At 42.6% G+C, this 19,817-nt stretch overlaps 2 protein-coding genes across 2 annotated transcripts in view; one reads left to right on the forward strand and one right to left on the reverse strand.

Moving 5' to 3' along the window:
* Positions 1–110: 110 nt before the first annotated feature.
* RPL9 (ribosomal protein L9) lies at positions 111–5,289 on the forward strand. Its single transcript, XM_016206542.2, has 8 exons — positions 111–156; positions 611–657; positions 753–868; positions 1,472–1,567; positions 2,934–3,066; positions 4,614–4,694; positions 4,866–4,980; positions 5,203–5,289. Exons 2-7 carry the CDS (start codon positions 612–614, stop codon positions 4,970–4,972), a joined length of 579 nt encoding a protein of 192 aa, XP_016062028.1. The 5' UTR covers positions 111–156; position 611; the 3' UTR covers positions 4,973–4,980; positions 5,203–5,289.
* Positions 5,290–9,716: 4,427 nt separating this feature from the next.
* KLB (klotho beta) overlaps positions 9,717–19,817 on the reverse strand; it is a 29,089-nt gene continuing 18,988 nt past the window's right edge. Inside the window, exons 4-5 of the mRNA XM_016206519.2 lie at positions 12,418–13,558; positions 9,717–10,105 (exon numbers count right to left, since the gene is read on the reverse strand). Coding sequence (XP_016062005.1) covers positions 9,717–10,105; positions 12,418–13,558 — 1,530 coding nt within the window. The remainder of the gene's footprint in view (positions 10,106–12,417; positions 13,559–19,817) is intronic.

Below are 19,817 nucleotides of genomic sequence, written 5' to 3' on the forward strand. Positions count from 1 at the left end.
CCTGAGCCACCGCCGAGGGGGCGGGACTTAAGGCTGCCTCGCGATTGGTTGCTATAGCCTACTGGCGTCGCGCGCTCATGACGCCATACGCAGGGCATTACGGCTACAAGAACGTGATGACGAAAGACGCTCCCTCTTTGCCGCATCTACTGCGAGGTAAGGTTATGTCTGTTACTCGGTGGGACCCGGGAATCTGAAGCCATCGACTCCGGGAAAGCCATCGGCGCCGGTCTGGCGCTGGGAGGCTTTATCCTGGTTGTCCCCCCGCGCGGCGAGCCCTGTATGGACTTGGAGACACTGGCGTTCGCGCTCTGCCCCGGGCTTTTCGGCCTACCCCGCCTCTTAGCCTTGCCGGGATGGCGCCTCCCTGATAGGGCTCCCAGGGTTGTGAGGGGCCGGAGTTAGCCCGCTGGGCCTCCTGACAGCGCTTAGGCAGCGGCTGCTGCTCGCAGGGCAGGTCGCACTGGGGCCCGCTCTCCCTTTTGGCCCACCTGTCACCTCCCCGGGGTTTTTGCCTGCCGGTCTCGGATAGGAGTTGAACTCTGGGCAGGGTAGTTTGGTCGAAAATAGGCCCTGCTCAGGTCTTTTTACCCAGGTGCTTGTGTTTCAGGATGAAGACCATTCTCAGCAATCAGACTGTCGACATCCCGGAAAATGGTAGGAGACTTGATGCTTGCCTTTTTCTTTTTCTAACGTCTTTACTACGCGCTCTGTACCTTGCTCGGAGGCCTCACCGATGCCTTCTCTCTTAGTGGACATCACTCTGAAGGGACGCACAGTGATTGTGAAGGGCCCCAGAGGCACCCTGCGGAGGGATTTCAACCACATCAATGTAGAACTCAGTCTCCTTGGAAAGAAAAAGAAGAGGGTGAGTTTTGGGAGGTTTTTATGACGCCTCAATTGCTTGTTTGGAAGGTCGTGATTTAATAGTATCACATTTGGCTGCTTTAAATAGGACAGAATTGAGGTTTAATGTTTTAGCTTAAAATTTGGTGTCCAAAATTGTAGCTAGTTTCCACGTTAGTGTTTTAGCTTAGTTGGAGAACCAGATTGGGAAGAGTGGGTTATAAAACTCCATACTGGTAGTCATGGTTAGTGGTAGGTCTTAATACTGTTGCAAGTTAGGTTTATTTTCCTCGTGATTGTTTAGTAAGAATATTCGGAACCAGGCAGTAGACTTTTTTAAACCTAGCATTTTAGCTTTCTAGAAGTGAAGTTTGATGCCACTGCTCCAAAATGGGTGTTTCTGGGTTGTCATTCCTTTGTAAAATTGTGTGCATGTGATGAATAGTAATAACAGTGTTTGTTAATTGAGGGCTTTGTATGTGGTTATATCTTTCCAGTTGAAAATCATGTGCTTTAATTAGGCCTAATGTTAGTATCTAGAGTAATTCTATAGATAAATGGACTGCTTTCTTCCAAGCGTACTTACTACTGGAAAGAGTCTGCTAAAGTTTTTGTTCTGTTACAGCTCCGTGTTGACAAATGGTGGGGAAATAGAAAGGAACTGGCCACAGTTCGCACTATCTGCAGTCATGTACAGAACATGATCAAAGGTGTTACACTGGTAAGCAGATTGATCAGAAAACTTTGTTTTGGAAGGGGAGGTTTCTTGGCTGTACTTTATGTAACATAAATGCCTACTGTAGAAAATAGATTACACATGTAATTTATTGAGATTCCTGAGCTCTAGAACATGGGAAAAGATGATCTTAGCAAATGTGTTTAATAGTCATCCTTGGTGTTTGGGATTAAGTGATCAATGCAAGTAAAGACCGGGTGGTCTTAGTAGGCTGATGTTTTTCACGCAAAATTAGATTCACACCTTGAGAGTGTGTGTGTTTTTAATAGAAAATGTAGCACATAAGGTAGGCTTTTAATTTTGTTTGTTTTTGTTGATATACCTGGCACCACCAAGGCTTCTTGTAATGATAGGAAAAGATGGATCTGATTTCTGAGCTCCCTGTTCATTTCCATAAAAGGATATTTGATGTTACTATTTTTTTCCAAACCCCTCTCCCTCAGCCTTTAAAATAAATTGTGTGCTTCTGCTTTGGCTGAAATGCTTTTCATTAAAACTTTACCCTCCTAGAGTACACCTGATAATGGCAACCTGTACTTAACTCCATTATAAGCCCATCTTGTCATGTTTCCCCTGCTTACCCTTGTTCCCAAGCTAAGTTCCTTGAGGGCAGGGTGCCCGTCTTTTTTTTTCTTTTTCTTTTTTTTTTTTTTGTCTTTATTGATTTCAGAGAAGAAAGGAGAGGGGGAGAGAGAGAGATAGAAACATCAATGATGAGAGAGTCATTGATCAGCTGCCTCCTGTACGCCCCTGACCAGGGCTTGAGCCCACAACCCGAGCATGTGCCCTGACCGGGAATCGAACCCTGATTGCCTGGATCGTAGGTCAACATTCAACCGCTGAGCCACGCCCAGCTAGGCAAGGGTGCCTGTCTTAATATCCTTAGTTCTTGCCAGCTGAATTAAGTTACTCCCTTAGTAACTTAATTCAATAAATGTTTGTCTAATGTCCAAGGTAAAGGACTTTGGGGTTCTTATTAAAAGAAGCTAGCATTGATTACTATGGGCATAGGAGGTAGTAAAATAATGCTTCCTTAATATAGTCAGTACTATTGTAGTAACTTTGTATGGTGCCAGATAGGAATGTAAACTAAATGAAAAAAGTTAGTAAAAAATAATGCTCCCTTAAGGAGCTTTACAGTCCAGTGAGAAGACACTGAAACAACTGTTTGTGTATAAAATTTTTGTAGGGGTTGGTGCAGGTGACAGTTATAAAACCTTGACAGTGAGTGCTATGTGAGGACTGTTTTGTTTTTAAATTATAAGTATAATGTAAGTATTCCACAAAATTCAAAAACTGGATTTCTTGTCTGTCACATTTCTCAGCATTGCTAATTATTTACTTAATGCAGGGCTTCCGTTACAAGATGAGGTCGGTGTATGCCCATTTTCCCATCAACGTTGTTATTCAGGAGAATGGTTCTCTTGTTGAAATCAGAAATTTCTTGGGTGAAAAATACATCCGCAGAGTTCGGATGAGAACAGGTACGTGCATACCTTCACATATGGTTCAGAAATTTTTCCTTTATACTTGTGAAGGCTGGTTTTAGCTATAAATAAAACCAGATTTATTTCAGAATAGTCTGTTTTGATTATGCTTATAGTAACTCTTGGTGCTAATTAAGGCTTCATCATATTTATTGTACCAATTGTGATTCCTGAAGGCTTTTATTTTACATTGAAGTAAAATTTTATTTCACATTGGCAGGGCATGGTAGTTGTGTTATCTGTAAAATTGGGAACATCCTCATGACTGATGAGTTGAAGTTGAAATGCACTTAGAACAGTTCTTGCCTGATACATGGTAAACACCAAAGCATTAGGAAAAAAAATTTTTGGTTAGTCCTCATCTGAGGGTATTTTTTTCCCCATTGATTTTTAGGGGCGGGGGGGACACATCCATTGGTTGCCTCCCGCATGTGTCCTGATCGACTGGGGCCAGGGATAGACCTGCAACCCTTAAGTGTTTCTGAGCAACACTGGCCAGAAAATTTTAAAGCTTATAAGCTCTTGATGCTTTTTGATTTCATTGAGGTCAGTAGGGTGGGAAGAACAGATTTTTAGTACTAATTTAATGGCTCTATGGGAATATTATGTTAGATATGATCAATATTTAATTTGAACCCTTGTGTAAAAAATAAACTTTGAGGGCTCCCAAATACAGGGTGGGGCAAAACTAGGTTTACAGTTTGTCTTTTGTGTTGTTGTTTTTTTTAATATATCTTTATTCTAGAGAGAGAGATAGAGACATCAGTGATGAAAGAGTCATCATTGATAGACTGCCTCCTTCACACCCCCAACTGGGGATCAAGCCCGCAATTCGGGCATGTGCTCTGACCAGGAATCAAACCTCGATCTCCTGGATCCTAGGTCGATGCTCAACCGCTGAGGCACACCTGGCGTGGCTACAGTTTGTATGAATAATACAAGAATAAACTTTGGCCCTAGCTGGTTTGGTTCAGTGGTTAGTGTGTCAGCCCGTAGACTGACGGGTCTTGGGTTCAGTTCCGGCCAAGGGCACGGACGTTGGTTTCAGGCTCCATCCCCATCCACAGTTGGGGTGTGGGAGGCAACCAATTGAAGTATCTCTCTCACATCAATGTCTGCCACCCCTTCCCCTCCAAGAAAGCAATGGAAAAAATATCCTTGGGTGAGGATTTGAAAAAACAAAACTTGAGTGCTCACGACTATAAGCCTACTTTTGTTCCACCCCATATATACAGTAGAAATAAGACTTGATACAAGCTTGTAGTACTGAGATGTACTAGCTGAATACCATCTTCTAGTACTCCTTAATTGAATCACAGAGTCTAACTGCTCTGGGAGATTCATTCAAGCAGGAACACAAACAAGATTTTGTTGTAGAGAAATCGGCTCCTGTAAAACCAAAACCTCTCAAGAGAAGTTTTATTTGGTCTGTGGAGTTTTAAAGGGAATAAATTGCTTCTTGATTTAAATATTTTTAAATTAAATATTTCCTCTGCAGATCTGATTTTATGTTGACACTATGCAAATACCCTCTCCCCTTTTAGGTGTTGCTTGTTCAGTATCTCAAGCCCAGAAAGATGAGTTGATTCTTGAAGGAAACGACATTGAACTTGTATCGAATTCAGGTTTGTGTGTTTATTATGCCTATAAAATTTTGTGTGAATATTGTAATTGAATACGTGGTATTCTGTTCATCTGGTGAGCTTTTTTTAATTTTGGAAATTAAAAATTTTCCTCAGAATACTCAGGTTTTAAGATGGGTTTGGCTAGTAAAGTAATTTCCCTGTTTCTTATAGCTGCTTTGATTCAGCAAGCCACAACAGTTAAAAACAAGGATATCAGAAAATTTTTGGATGGTATCTATGTTTCTGAAAAAGGAACAGTTCAGCAGGCTGACGAATAAGCTCTAAGGTAGGTTCTTGTAGTGCTGCTTTAGATGGGGATTGTCTAACGGGGGGGTATCATAATGGCAGAAAATCAAGAGTTGCATCCTGAGACAGTAATTTGGCAGAATAAGAGATGGAATTGCCTACATTTTAAATGTGAATCTAAGTATGTTTTAGATTTAGAGTAGAACTTATCTGGGCAAGGGTTTTGATGGTGATTTACAGACATTTTTATTTCTTTTTACAGTTGTCCAGCTATAGAAACACGAAGATGCCAAATGATTTGTCACACTTTTTGCGATGTTTTAAAGATGCAATAAAAGCCTTGTATTGATCTGGGACTTTTTTTTCTTAAATTGATACTTCTTTCCAACTATTTTGCAAGGAAACAGTTAAGTTTTTAGAAAGACTTCATGGGGAGAAGTGACTTCTTTTTTGAAGGAAAATCAAGGGTATTTCAGGCAAGAAGAGTATAGTACCAGTGACAGGCAACACTATATGGCTGTTCATCATTGGATGCAGAATTTGGGGGGATGACCTGAAGGCATCTAATTTTACAGAGGCATGACGTGGTTGCTGTGGTCCAAAGTCCTCTCCATGTTATTTACCCTACGTCATCCACTTAATCCCATATCCTAGTCCTTGATATTTTAAAAAACTGGTAACACTTCTATAATTTCCTTTTTCGTGTGTCATACTTCAGATATGTAGTCTTTGGTTTAATGATTATAATGGTTAAGTTTTTAAGAAATGGATGAAATGATAAATCTAGGATTTGCTTTGAAATATTTGAGGTGGGGTTGGGGTAGGCACTGGATGGGATTTAGGTGAAATAAGTTATTTTGAAGTTAATAATTTGTTGAAGCTGAATGAGGGTTCAGTTTTTCAGAATTCTAGAAGTGAAACAAAAATCCTTGTATATTTTGCCTGGATTAGTGTAACAGCCTTTTACGTGGTCACTTGTGCTCTTCCCTTCCCCATGTTTTCAGCAGCAGCCAGAGAATGCTTTTTTTAAACCCTGAACTCCCTCTTAACTTTTTTGACTACACTAACTGAACTGACCTTTCTGTTCACCAGTATTGCTGCCCCCATGCCTTCAAGTTGTCCTTCCCTTTGGAAGTTGTCTTTGTACTGACCAGTGACCTTCAAGTTTTAGTAAAGCTCACCTTGAACCACCCTATTGTGCTCACTTCTCACCCACCTTACCCTGTTTCACTTATTACTGTTCACAGCATTTATGATGCAATATTTATAGTTTACTTTGTCATGTAATAATTTTATGTTTTCTTGGCTGCTAGAATTTAACTTTCATAGGGGTGAGTTTACTGGTAACTGTTTGGCACATAGCTGTTTGCCAAGTGAATGGTACCCAAATTGCTGGGGTGGTTCAGCTAGGTGGTTCAAGGCAGTAATAGCACTGGGGACTGTAAAGGAGATGTTTTGGAAGGTTTTAACAGGATTTCAAAACTGACTGTGAGGAAAAAATTTTCAAGTTGCAATATTACAGGTGGATAGCGATGTTAATATTGAGGGTGTGGGTATGTAGACAGTAGTAGCAGCTCTGGGAGTACATGTGATTTCTCCAACAGTGAAGTAGGTTGATATACTGGGTGAGACCTTCACAGGAGATAACTGTTGGAGGTTGGTTGTGGCTAAGGAGTGATTTCCATTTAGTAACTTTGGTGTGATAAATGAAAATCTAGTTCTCCCCAAGGGAGTCTTCCATGTCGTCTTTGTCTACTATGGATAAGCACTTGCGTGTTATCCCAACTTTGAGGTGTAGGAGTACATGTTTTATAATGAGAATATACTCAGAAATAAGTTAATCTGGTTGGCACACAGTTTGGGAGGATGGGGAGAGGCAGTGTTGGTGCAGTACCCAGTTAACCCCAAACCCATTCACATTCCACAGTTCTTACAATTGACAAGATTGTTAACAGTTTATTTGATAATCACACTGAAAATTAAAGTCACAATATACTGACCTCACCTTCCAGAAGCTCTTTAAATACCATAGTTATGTTGTGATATTTCCATATACATAAGCAAAGACTTGTTAGTGAGACGGTTATATTGAATACACAAATGTAACAAGTTAGATTTTAAGATGATTTTTTCCCAACAAGTCTCAGAAAACTAGATTCTGAAGATCTTATCCTGTCAAAAGCCATTAACCGTTTCTAATTTGACCCTTTATTATTTTTAAACGAGTTTAAGGTAAACCTGAATAGTAAGTATAATTGATAATGAGCCAGATTAAGTACCTAAGGATTCTTAAATGGTGTTGAAGTAATTCCCAAGTGGCAGAAAGGGAGAACTATAAGCATTGGTTTGGAGCTTGAATAGTTGAGAGAGTTCATGGCAAGGCAACAAGTATGAAAAAGAATATCAAGTTTTTAAGCTCCAAATGTAAAGACATTTTAAAAATTGGTTAATGGACTTGTAAACCATGAATACAGGATAACAAAGCACAAAGAAGAGACCAAAAAAACAAAACCTAAATTTAGTTCCAAATCTTTGTTATTTCTGCGGCTGAGTATGTATTTCTTTTTCAAAACCTCGGATGTTACAGGTTGAAAAGTTGATAGTGTTTCTTAACTGGTACTTCCTATAAGAATATTCACTGGAGCTCTGGGGTCAGAATGAATCTGTGTGGCACAACGGGGAAAAACTAAGCCAAGTGATTGATTCATTAAATGCCTCTTTCCACATGGTTAATATATTACAAAACAATTGGCCAGTTATTGTAATTGTGTATCGCCTCAGGCCCACTTAGTTCTCAGGAAAATATCAAAAATTCCTTGCATAATGTAAAACAGTAAAGGTTGGAAGAGGGGGTGCACTGGGGGCAAAGAGAATAGACAAAACAATAACCAAAATTTATTCGAATTAGGCCAGCTGGATACCAAATTGGTTTCTCACTCCTTTTGCATTTACTTGAACTGACCAGTTGTGTCACCTGTTTACAGTATTTTTGAAACTTACTGTTATTATCAATTAGAATCTCAGGTATGTAATTTGGCTTCTGTTAGAGGTTGATCTGTAAAACAATCATACTTTCCTTAATTTAGGTTATTTTCCTACCAGGCCTTTTTGAACTGAAGAGCTTTCCTTTAACTTTTAAGAAAGTCTAAATTCTTGGAGAGGGCAGCTAGTGACTAGCTGCTGTGGTTGTTTAAATGTTGACTAACCTAAAGAAAGAAACTGGGCATACGTACATTTACATGCAATATTTGTTCCAACAATTAGAATACACTGAACAAATCTTAAGCATAGAGTTCAAGAAAGTTAAAACTCCAAGTTCAGATTTAGGAATTTACTAAATGCCAGCTGCAAGGTAAAAAAAGTTTTAACTTACTCAGACTAATAATTCTTAGTTACATCCAAAGATCACAGTTGCTAGGTCCAGATGTAGCTGCATTCTACACCTGGAGAGGCCCGTGTATGCCTGTAGTGTCAGAACGGTAAAGCGTCTCAGGAGAGAGTCTTGGAATAATGTGGTCCTTGATGACTTGATAATAAGTAAAACTACGTATTTTTTAAAAGAATATTTAGGATTCCTAAGTATGCTAGATACAGTTTTGTTACCTCTCAAAAATCAAATGAGGAAGAATGATGTCAGTTTGTCTATAGAGTTGCTGTACTGTGAGGTTGAGTGACCCCTATCTTCATAGGCATTTGAGTCTTGGCTGTCCTTAATCTTAGGACTCTGATGTTTCCATGAGATGAGTTAATGGAGTTACTTTTTTTTTTAAATGATTTTACTGGTTTTAGAGAGGAATGGAGAGGGATAGAAAGATAGAAACATCAATGAGAGGGAAACATCGATTGGCTGCCTCCTGCATGCCCCCTACTGGGGCTTGAGCCTGCAACCTGGGCATGTGTCCTGACCAGGAATGGAACAGGTAAACTCTGTTCATGGGTTGATGCTCAACCAGTGAGCCACACCAGCTGGGCAACATGTTATTTTTAAAAAATCATTTAATAAAAGAGACCTCACAAAATTAGATGATAATTTTTATTTCTGTTGAGAAAAACTAAGGGGTAGATGTGCTTAAGAGTCTGCTTTAACTGGCTACAGACAAGCACTACCCTATTACGTTTTTTCTATCTAAGAACCACCCTGCCGTAAAGGGGAAAAGCACCTTGTTAGAAGTGACAGAATATATCATTTGACTGTCATCCAGTGTTGAGTTTTAAATTTCTGCTATGGAGTCTAACAAAGTTGTACTTTTTGAAAATAATTTTTTATGATAAGCAACATCAGATAATCTTCATAGCTTATTGTCCAGGCCAGTCATTTTCAACTGGTGTGCCACCGGAGTTTTTAAAACATGCAATACCTGACTAGTTAGGCACTGACCTCCTTTCCCTTAGGTTTTTTTGACAACAGCCAGCACAACAATAGCTGTCTGGTGTGAATGAATCAAAATTATACCAATTTTTTTTGATCAGATCAGCAAAAATAAATTTTTTGGTGTGCTGCAGAATATTAGTAATTTATGTGTGGCATGAGATGAAAAAGGTTGAAAATTGCTGGTCTAGGCAAAGCCTTTATCTTCAGATCCAAGAACTGAATTCACTGACATTGACATACCTCAGGGAAAATTCATTTGAAACACAGTGGAGACATGGGTGGTTGTCTTGGCTACCACCAGTGTCACATTTTCCCCTTTTTTACAATATAGGTGTATCTTCTGTAAGTTACCAGTACATGGAACTGGAGTGAATTTTTATCATGCAGACAGAAGTAGGATCAGTTTAGCTAAGAACTCTCCTGTGGCCTTTCTTTAATGGTATGTTTTGTAAGTTCTTTGCTCTCCAAAATTTTCTTCTCTTTCGCTTATGAATAAAGGTGATTGCTACAAGTAGGACCAGGGTGGAAAGGAAGCAGCAACCAAAGAATATCAGCGGTTTCTTCTGCACTAGAAATAAACAGATGGTGCACTCTGTGTTTCGTTGAGTCTGACTACATCTAGGATTGCTGTTCTCAGACGGGAAGCCACTGTTGCTGATCAGTTGGTTATAAAACTGAATTGAGGATTTAGCTTTGAAGTCGGATGTGAAGAATCCAAATCTGGGTTTAGATTTTTCTTCAGTCAGTTTGAATGCATAGTAGCCTTTGATTTTGACTTTATCAACCAGGTATGCTGAAAAATATCAGAAATGAATGTTAATCACAAATGGACCATAAGATACTTCTGAATAAGAATTCAGTTTTCATTGAAACAAGGTAAACTCATGCCCATTTAAAAAGGTGATTCGGAGCCCTGGCCAGTGACTCAGTGGTTAGAGCACTGGCCTGCGCACTGAAGGGCTGCAAGTACGATCCCTGATCCCTGTCGGGGCACATGGGGGAGGCCACCAATTGATGTCTCTCTCTCATCAATGTTTCTCCTCCCCCAACCCTTTCCTTCCACTCTAAAAAAAAAAAAATCAATGGAAGAAATATCCTTGGGTGAGGATTAAAAAAAAATGATTCCCCCCCATTAAATGGCTTTTTGACACAAAGAAGGTGACTATATAATAATAAAAGTTTAAAAAGAAATTTGAAGTAAAACTTTAGTCTGTAAATGATACAAACACACGTGGGTGGGGAGCACATTTGAGAGTTGAAGCCATGAAGAACTTACTGTAACTTGTTCATGGGATCACAAGCCGAAAAATCTTGCTTGTTTAGCATGATTCCGAACCTCAGATGTGCCCTTGGTGCTGCACTTGAACAACTACACTTGGTTTTCCCTAATTACTCACTCTCACTCTTCCTCTCAATCCTCACCCGAGGATGTGTTTTTAGAGAGGTGGGAGAAACATTGATTCATTGCCCCCACTGGGAATCCAACCTGAAACTGTTCGTGTATAGGATGACACTCCAGTCAACTGAACCACCTGGCCAGGGCTCTCTCTGCCGCTCTTTTTTTAAATTAAAAAATATGTATTGGTTACAGAGGAAGGGAGAGAGTGTTACTGATCAGCTGCCACCTGCATGCCCCCCCCCCTCGGGGATCTAGCCTGCAACCTGGGCATGTGCCCTGACCAGGAACTCAACTTTGATCTCCTGGATCATAGGTCAGTGCTCAACCTCTGAGCCATGCTGGCCGGGCTCCTCTAACATTCTTGAAGTAATGATTCACTGAAAAACTAAAGCACTCAGGGGAACTTCTATAGTCACATCTACCCACCTACTAGGATCTGCACTCATATATCCTGCTCCTCTCCTGTTACTGTGGTTGCCCTGTCCGTGCTCCTGGAAGAGGCTGACTATTCCACTTACTAAGTTTAGTTTCTCTTGCCTACTAAAGGACATTGCTCTATCTGTTCTCGCCTCCTCATGTGTTTTCCCTCACTACTGGGTCATTCCATATAAACATGCTGGTTATCTTTTATAGTAGTGGCTTTTATAGTAGTGGCTCCTCTTCAGTCATTTTTACTGATTTCTCATCTCTGACCTCTGAATACTGAAGTGTTCTGGGGCTCAGGCACCCCCTTCTCTATTCATTGAGCCTGTTTTTAAAAATGCCATCCATTTGCTCTTGACACCCAAATTTGTATCTCAGCCCCAGTCCTCTCCTCTGAACCCGAGACCCTTGTACCTATTAGCCTATTTAGACATCTCTAAATGGATGTCTAATAGACATCTCAAACAACCTGTGCAACACCAAACCACTAATCTGCAAAAACCTGTGCAACACCAAACCACTCTCCTCCAACCTGGTATATGGCCACTTCACTCCTTTAGTTACTCAAACCAAAACCTTGGGAATCACTTTTCAGTCTTTTTCTCTCATCCCACATCTGATCCTGTTGACTCTACCTTCAAAATATATCCAGACTCTAGCCTCACCACCTCCACTCTTTTTATTTTTGAGGTTCACATTGTTCATTGGCTAGTGTCTTGGGGATTTGACAGTAACACTAATATCCTCATGTATGCCCCAGGAAAATAAGGCACCTTTTTCCTTAAAAAAAAAAAATCAAAATACCCAGCATTATAAATGAAGTTATCATATTCTCTTACTCTGGGTCTCCCGACTTTCTGCTTGCAAGTGCAGTAACAGTGCTAGTGTTGCTTGAGGTGAGGGGGTGAGCGTCTGCTTCCACAGTTTGCACCAAATTAGGTCTAAAATTGGGAATGGGGGTGGAGGCACATTCCTTCCTGAGTCAAGACCTAAGGCCTCAGGCCTGGGTGCCCGTACAAGGAACACGAAGAAAAAGTTGGATACAAGATTGTATTATAGTATGAACTCAATTGTAAGTATTAAAAATGTCTAGCAAGCACAAGTCAAGGTGCTTGTTTTGGGGAATGGGATTTCAGGTGATTCTTTTTAAAAACTATTTTTCTATACTTGCCGAATTTCCCATAATGAGCTGACACTGTCACTAAGGAGCCTACTCCCCTCCTTGTGTTCACGTTAGCTGGGAATGTCACACTGCACACTCCGAAATGGCCCCCAAGCCTCACCTTTCACGGCCTCCTGAATGTATTTCTCTAAGTAGTACTTTCGGAGTTCATCCTTTTCCAGAGAGGGGTCGTCGATGCCGTTGGCCGTGATGTAAACATCCAGGTCCCCATAGTTCCTCCGGATCCAGCGGAGCACCTTCCGCTGTCCCCAGGGCAGGACCGCCAGGCGGGTGGGGGAGCTCAGGCAGGTGATGTCCTGGAGGAACTGCACGTCCCTGTCCGCCTCGTAGTGGCTGCCGTCCTGGTGCGCTGGCATCACGAAGCGCGTGGTGAAGTGGTTCAGGGCGTGGAAGTCGGCGGCGCCCTTCACCAGCCGCCTCTCCTCCCCCGTGAACTGCGGCAGCGCGGAGCGTGAGAGCCCCTGCCTGTTCTTGAAGGCCAGGTGCTCCCTCATGGCCAGCGGGTAGTCGCCGGTCTTGAGGGGCTCTGCGAACCAGGCGATCTCAAACTGGAGGAAGCGCTCGGCCGCCTGCCAGTGCGAGGCCGCGTAGGGGTTGGCGGCCTCGGCCCAGTCCGCGTGCAGCGCCAGCGACACAGCCCCGCGCTGCGCCCGCCTGTGCCGCCGGTCGTAGCGGCGCCAGGCCAGGGCGTGCGCGATCAGCAGGGTGTGCGCGGCCCGGTAGGTGTCGTTACTAGTGCGGTTGTAGATGTCACTCAGTCGGTTGGGCTCGTTGATGGTGATCCAGAGCTTCACCAGGTCCCCCAGCTCCTGGAAGCACAGTCCTGCGTAGTCCTGGAAGGCCTGGGCCGTGGATGCGTTCAGCCACCCTCCGCTCTGCTGCAGCGGCTTGGGGAGGCCTAGGTGGGCGTGGGTCGGGTAGTACAAGGTCACCATTGAGGAGATGTTGAGCTTCAGGCCCTCGCTGACCACACACCTGTAGTACCTCAGAGCTTGTTGGTTAACTGTGGACAGGTCGCCAGTGGGAAGGATGGAGGGCCAGTCCAGAGCAAACCGGTAGTGGGTGACTTTCATCTTGGCCAACATCTCAAGCTGTCTTTTGATGCTGACAAAATCTGTGCATTGACCTGGCCGTGTTTTCAGCTTCACTCCTTCCACTTGGTGCAACAGTCTATTGCCTGTCACATTCCACACATACAGGTGAGGATCAGTGAACTGTGGGGAGGAAGCCACCAGTTCTGGCTGTGTAAAACAAGCACATTCAGGTAAAGCACACCTGGGTGGACAGGCTGTTAGCATACATCATCTGAGAGGGAGAAGGGCCTAATCTTATTTTACCTCTTACTGACAACAGAGAAAATGCACGATGCATATGTCTTTTATAATGACCTGTGTGTTCTAACTGTTCTGGTGATGTCATGGAAAAGGCCTGATGGATGACCCTTCCTTCCAGCCCTTGAAATTTCCCAAGGAGACCAGAAAGGAATCATGAAAGATGGACCCTTCAAACACTGCCATAAATTGAAAGCCAAGTTAAGATTCCAGTTCTAGAGGACTTCACTGAGATCAGCACTTGGGGTTAGGGGAGGCTAGTTGATCCCAGCCACAGTTCTTAAAAGAAGCCTACGGGATGGGGTAGAGAATGACCCCTTGCATTTCCTGAATGCAGATCTCTTAACACCCCCTCCTATTTGAAAATTCCAAGTGATATCATCACACATGCATCATTATCTCCCCCACCCATGTGCCTATGAGGACATAGCATTTATTCATCCAACAAGAGAATACTGAACACCCTCTTTATGCAAGGTACTTGGGATTATGAGCAGAAAGGACAGTAAAATACCCCCCAGAAACTCCCAAGTTTACTCTGATCTGGCAGTGTCTTATTCCCTGCGCCTCTACCAAGGAGACAGCCCTGAACTCCCTTTGAAACTCAGGCTCAGCACCTCTGTATAGTGACAGAGCAATCTCACTCACCTCACAGGTGTGCTGTGAGGAGTCAGTGACTCTGGGAAAGTGCTCTGTCAACTCTAAAGCACTGTACAAACAAAGTAGACATGATTTGGGTTTAGTTTTCCCTGGTTGCAATAATTGCCCGCTAGGCCTTTTAGTCTAAATTAAAACAGAAAAGGGCTTAAGACAAAACATTTCCAAATTCAAGATTAACAAGAAAAAGTAAAAGTGTTGTTTTTAATTACTTGTTTTAAAGTAGTTTTCTCCCCATGGCTGAATTTAATGTACCTGGAAAAAATGATAATTAACCTTTGGTAAATATTTTCCCTCTAATTGTTTTCTCATGTGTCATTTTTCATAGTCTAATTACAAAACCATATCACTGCTCACTTGCCATCTGTCAACCAGTTATTTAGAACATTAAACTGAGAGGACATTGATCAGGTGAGCATGAAGTTAAATCTGTATATAATTATTTGAGTAAAATCCTCCTAGCCTAGATGGCCAGTTTCAGTGTTTTGAAACGTCAGAGCATCATGGTAATGATAGGGTGTTTACAAAGGGCAATCTTGCATAAGGTAAGGCAATATTAACTGAAAATGCCTTACTTTTAAAAACCTCCAGAAAGCATTAGTCTTAGCAAGTGGTGTGAATAACCTGCTAAGAGATCTAGTTTAAAATGATGCACCCTGATCTCAACCCTAACTTCAGAGCTTGGTTCTAAAATTCTATTCCCCACTGAAAGGATCCTGAGCTCCTTGGAGAAATATGGCTTTTTCCAGGCCTGGGGCAGGAAAAGAATGAGGTGATGCTGGTACATCTTGTGCCAGAAAAATAAGGATGTGCTTAAAAACAGAAAGGGAATGTCAAAAAGACACAGGAGCAGCTTGAAGGAGTCCCATTGGCCAAATATGAGATAATTTGAGTATCAAAAGGTCTAATGAAACAATGACAAGAATGTGTTAAAACACACTGGATTTTTAAAGACCACCTAATAAATGTAGAAGGAATAACCTAATTAGAAATTGACTATTTTGCGTGGCCGGGCATGGCTTAGCAGTTGAGCATCGACCTAGGATCCAGGCGATCAGGGTTCGATTCCCGGTCAGGGCACATGCCCGGGTTGTGGGCTTGATCCCTGGTCGGGGGAGTGCAGGAGGCAGCTGATCAATGACTGTCATCATTGATGTTTCTATCTCTCTATCCTTCTCCTTTCCTCTCTCTGAAATCAATAAAGATATATTTAAAAAAAGAAATTCACTATTTTGACCCTGGCCAGGTAGCTCAGTTGGTTAGAGCATAATCCTGATACACCAAGGTTGCAGGTTCAACCCCTGGTCAGGGCACATACAAGAATCAACCGATGAATACGTGAATAAGTGAACAACAAGTTAATGTGTCTCTCTGGCTCGCTCTCTTTCTCTCAAGTCAATAAAGAAAAAACAAAAACAAGAAGTTTCCCGTTTTGCAATTTATAAAGTAATAATTCAGGCAAGATTCCTGAATCAATATTAAGACCACTGGGTGAAATGCTGCTGGGTAACAGGATATTTATACGGTCTCAATATGTCACCATTGGATTACTTTTTAATTACATATGGAAAAGGTACCTTTCAATGAAGAGATCTGGAAAATGCCACCTTAACCAAGCAAGCTTGTGACTACTACTTCAACTATCATCTTTAGTAATGAAACAAACTGACATCATGTACCTTCTGGTGTGATGTATTAGGAAATACACCTCATCTATGTACTATTATTTCCAGAAATGATTAACTGAATCTAATAAAAAAACAATCAGAAATCCATGAGATTATTCTTTAAGTAACTGGCCTGGACTCTTCAAAAAAGTAAATACTGTGAGATTGGAAGGATTGCTCTGAATTAAAGGAAGCTAAAGATACATGGAAGTCAATGTGTTATTTTTGTTCGTGATCAAGTTTTTAAAATCTATAAAGGACATTTTTGGAACATTTAGGAAAGTTTGAAAATGGATTGTATGTTTGATGATTTTGAATCAATACTAAATTTCCTGGGTTTGACAGTATTATAATGAGATAGGAGAATGTCCTTGTTCTTAGGATACACATGCTGAAATATTTTGGGGTGAAGTATCTGCCAGTTTTCAACAGTTCATGAGAGAGACAGAGACAGAGAGAGACAGAGATAAAGTAAATGTAGCCACATATTAATTGGTTAGTCTTGATGAGGGGAATATGGGTGTTTATTATAATAGTTTGAAATTTCTCAAAACAAAATGTTGGAAGAGGAAAGAATGCTAAGAGGCTGGTAGGGGAGGGAAGGTATAAGACAGGGATGTGTGTGGGTAGGCATAGTAATATTTTTATTTTTTTAAATTTGCATTTTGGAATATAAAGCTCTTTTTAATTTAGTTGATACACAATATTATGTTAGTTTCAGGTGTACAGCACAGTGATTTGACATTTTATATACCTTAAGAAGTGATCACCACTGGAAGTCTAGTAACTGTGTATCACTATACAAAGTTGCTGTGACACTGTTGACTGTATTCACTATGCTGTACATTGTAGCCATGTGACTTATTTATTACTAAATTCGTACCTCTTAATCCCCTTTACCTTTTTGTCCATTCCTCCATTCCCCAACCCTCTGACAACTATTAGTTTGTATGCTGTATGAGTTTGTTTCATTTTGTTTGTTCATTTGTTTAGTTGTTTAGATTGCACAAATAAGTGAAATGATACAGTATTTGTCTTTCCCTGCCTTACTTCATTTAGCATAATACCCTCTAGGTACATACATGTTGTCGTGGATGAAATGGTAATATTTTTATTTTATTTTATTATTATTATTTTTTAAAATATATCTTTATTGATTTCAGAGAGAGGAAAGGAGAGGGAGAGAGAGATAGAACCATCAATGATGAGAGAGTCACCGATCGGCTGCCTCCTGCACGCCCCCAACCGGGGATCGAGCCCACAACCCGGGCATGTGCCCTGACCAGGAATCGAACCCTGATCACCTGGATCCCAGGTCGACTCTCAACTGCTGAGCCACGCCCTGCCGGGCGAAATGGTAATATATATATATATATATATATATATATACATATATATATTTTTTTTACTTTTAAAATTTATCTTTATTGTTGAGAGTATTACAGGTATACCATTTTCCCCTGCAACTGACACCCTCCACTGAGCTCCCACCCCCTCCCCAGGCCTTCACCCTGTTATTGACTGTGTCCATGGGTTATGCATATATGCATATAACTTCTTGGGTTAATCTCTTCCCCTCCTCCACCCCCCGTTTCCTCTTTCCTCTGAAATATGATCATCTGTTGCCTGTGTCAATGTCTTGGATCTATTTAATCCATCAGTGTCTTTTGTTCATTAGTTTCTTCTTAAAAAAGACCCTTCAACATTTCCTGTAGTGCTGGTCTGGTGGTGATGAACTCCTTTAGCTTTTTCTTATCTGTGAAGCTCTTTATCTGACTTTCAGTTCTAAATGATAGCTTTGCTGGGTAGAGCAATCCTGGTTGTAGTTCCTTGTTTTTCATCACTTTGAATATTTCTTGCCCCTCCCTTCTGGCCTGCAAAGTTTCTGTTGAGGAATCAGCTGACAGTCGTATGGGTGCTCCCTTGTAGGTAACTAAGTGCTTTTCTCTTGCTGCTTTTAAGATTCTCTCTTTGTCTTTAACCTTTGGCATTTTAATGATGATGTGTCTTGCTGTGGGCCTCTTTGGGTTCCTCTTGTTTGGGACCCTCTGTGCTTCCTGGACTTGAGAGTCAATTTCTTTCCCCAGGTAGGGGAAGTTTTCTGTAATTATTTTTTCAAATAGGTTTTCAATTCCTTGGTCTCTTTCCTCTCCTTCTGGCACCCCAATAATACGAATGTTGGGCCTCTTGAAGTTGTCCCAGAGGCTCCCTAGACTATCTTCATATTTCTGGATTCTTTTTTCTTTTTGCTCTTCTGGTTGGATGTTTTTTGTTTCCTCATGTTCCAAATTGCTGATTTGATTCTCAGCGTCCTCTACTCTGCTGTTGATTCCATGTAAATTATTCTTCATTTCAGTTCCTGTAGCCTTCATTTCAAATTGGTACTTTATTATGTCATCGATTTTCTCAGTTATTTCCCTAACCATCTGCTTAAACATCCTTATAACAAAATTCTGAACTCTCTATCTGTTAGCTTTCTTGGATCTATTTCATTTAGTTCCTCTTCTAGAGTTTTCTTCTGTTCTTTCCTTTGTGACATGTTTCTTTGCCTCCCCATTTTGGCTGCTTCCAGGTGTTTGTTTCTATGTATTAGGTAAAGCTGTTATATCTCCTGGAATATGTAGAGTGGCTTTGTGTAGTAGGTGTCCTGTAGGGCCCAGTGGCTCAGCCTCCCCAGTCGCCTGAGCTGGGCCTTCTAGGTGCTCCCCTGTGTGGGCTGTGTGCACTGTTCTGTTGTAGCTGAGCGTTGGTTGCTGTTGGTGAGCCTTGGTTGGTGTCCCTGGGGGGAACTGACCCCCAGGCCAATCAGCTGTGAGGAGCAGCTGCAACTACAGCCAAAGAGCTGCTGTGCTGGAGACACCCCTATGGAGCAGGACTTACTTCAGTGGAGCTTTGGTGTTCACCAAGTGTGCCCCTTGAGTGTGTCACTCGTGGATGTGGTAGGGTTGTAATCCAGTGTGGTCGAGTCTGATCACCAGGTGCACTGTCTCGGGCCTCCCGGGAGGTGCAAAGTCAGCCTCCGCCAGTGCCTTGCCCAGGGCCACCCAGCATGAGCTACACAGCAAACCGTAGTTGGCTGCTATTTGTGCTGGGCTTGGAGGTGTCCAGGGGAGGCCAAGCTATGAGCAATGCAGCTGCCGATAGTGCCAGGCCTGGGGTCACTTATCAAGCTGTATGGGGCCCGCTGCTGCTTGTTTGAGAGATTTTAGGAAAGTCCTAAGGGTAAGTCTCAAGGGGCCACTTGCACAGAAAAGCCTCTGGCAATGGCCTGGATGAGCCGCAGGTGGGGAGGGGAGGGGCCTCCGGGAGTCATGGGGCGGGGCCAAAGGTGTGAGTCAGGTGCTGGCGACTCAAACATGGCGCCTGCCTGCCGGCTGTGTGCGGGGGGGGGGGGGGGGGGGACTCGCCACAGGAGCCGTGGCCTCCGCCAGCCCTTCTGCCTGGGAGGAAGCCGCCCCTCTGCCTCTCGCCTGGATCTCAGGTAGGTTAGTCCCTCCCCGAGTGTCCCGGGTCCTTTCAAGCTGCTGCCTGGCGCTGGGCTCAGAGGGAGCGTCCGAGTGAGTCCGTGCCGGGCCCTTTAGGAGGAGCTGCTGGGGCTCCCGCAGCCTCTGAGACCCTCAGGGACAGTCCCCGCTGGTTTCAGCCCGGAGTTGTGGGGACGTCTCTTCCCGGCCCTGGAGCCCTGGGCTGGGGCCTGCTGTGGGGCTGGGACCCCTCCCTCCTCCGGGAAAACTCCGCCGCGGAGATTCCCTCCCGGGTTCAACTCGTGGCACTGGGTGTGAGGCAGTGGCTGTGTCTCTGCGATTTAGCCCCGATCCGCCCGCGTCTCCGCCCCTCCTCCCGGT

Source organism: Miniopterus natalensis, chromosome 1 (assembly GCF_054644295.1).
Source record: "Miniopterus natalensis isolate mMinNat1 chromosome 1, mMinNat1.hap1, whole genome shotgun sequence".
NCBI classification, from domain to species: Eukaryota; Metazoa; Chordata; class Mammalia; order Chiroptera; family Miniopteridae; genus Miniopterus; species Miniopterus natalensis.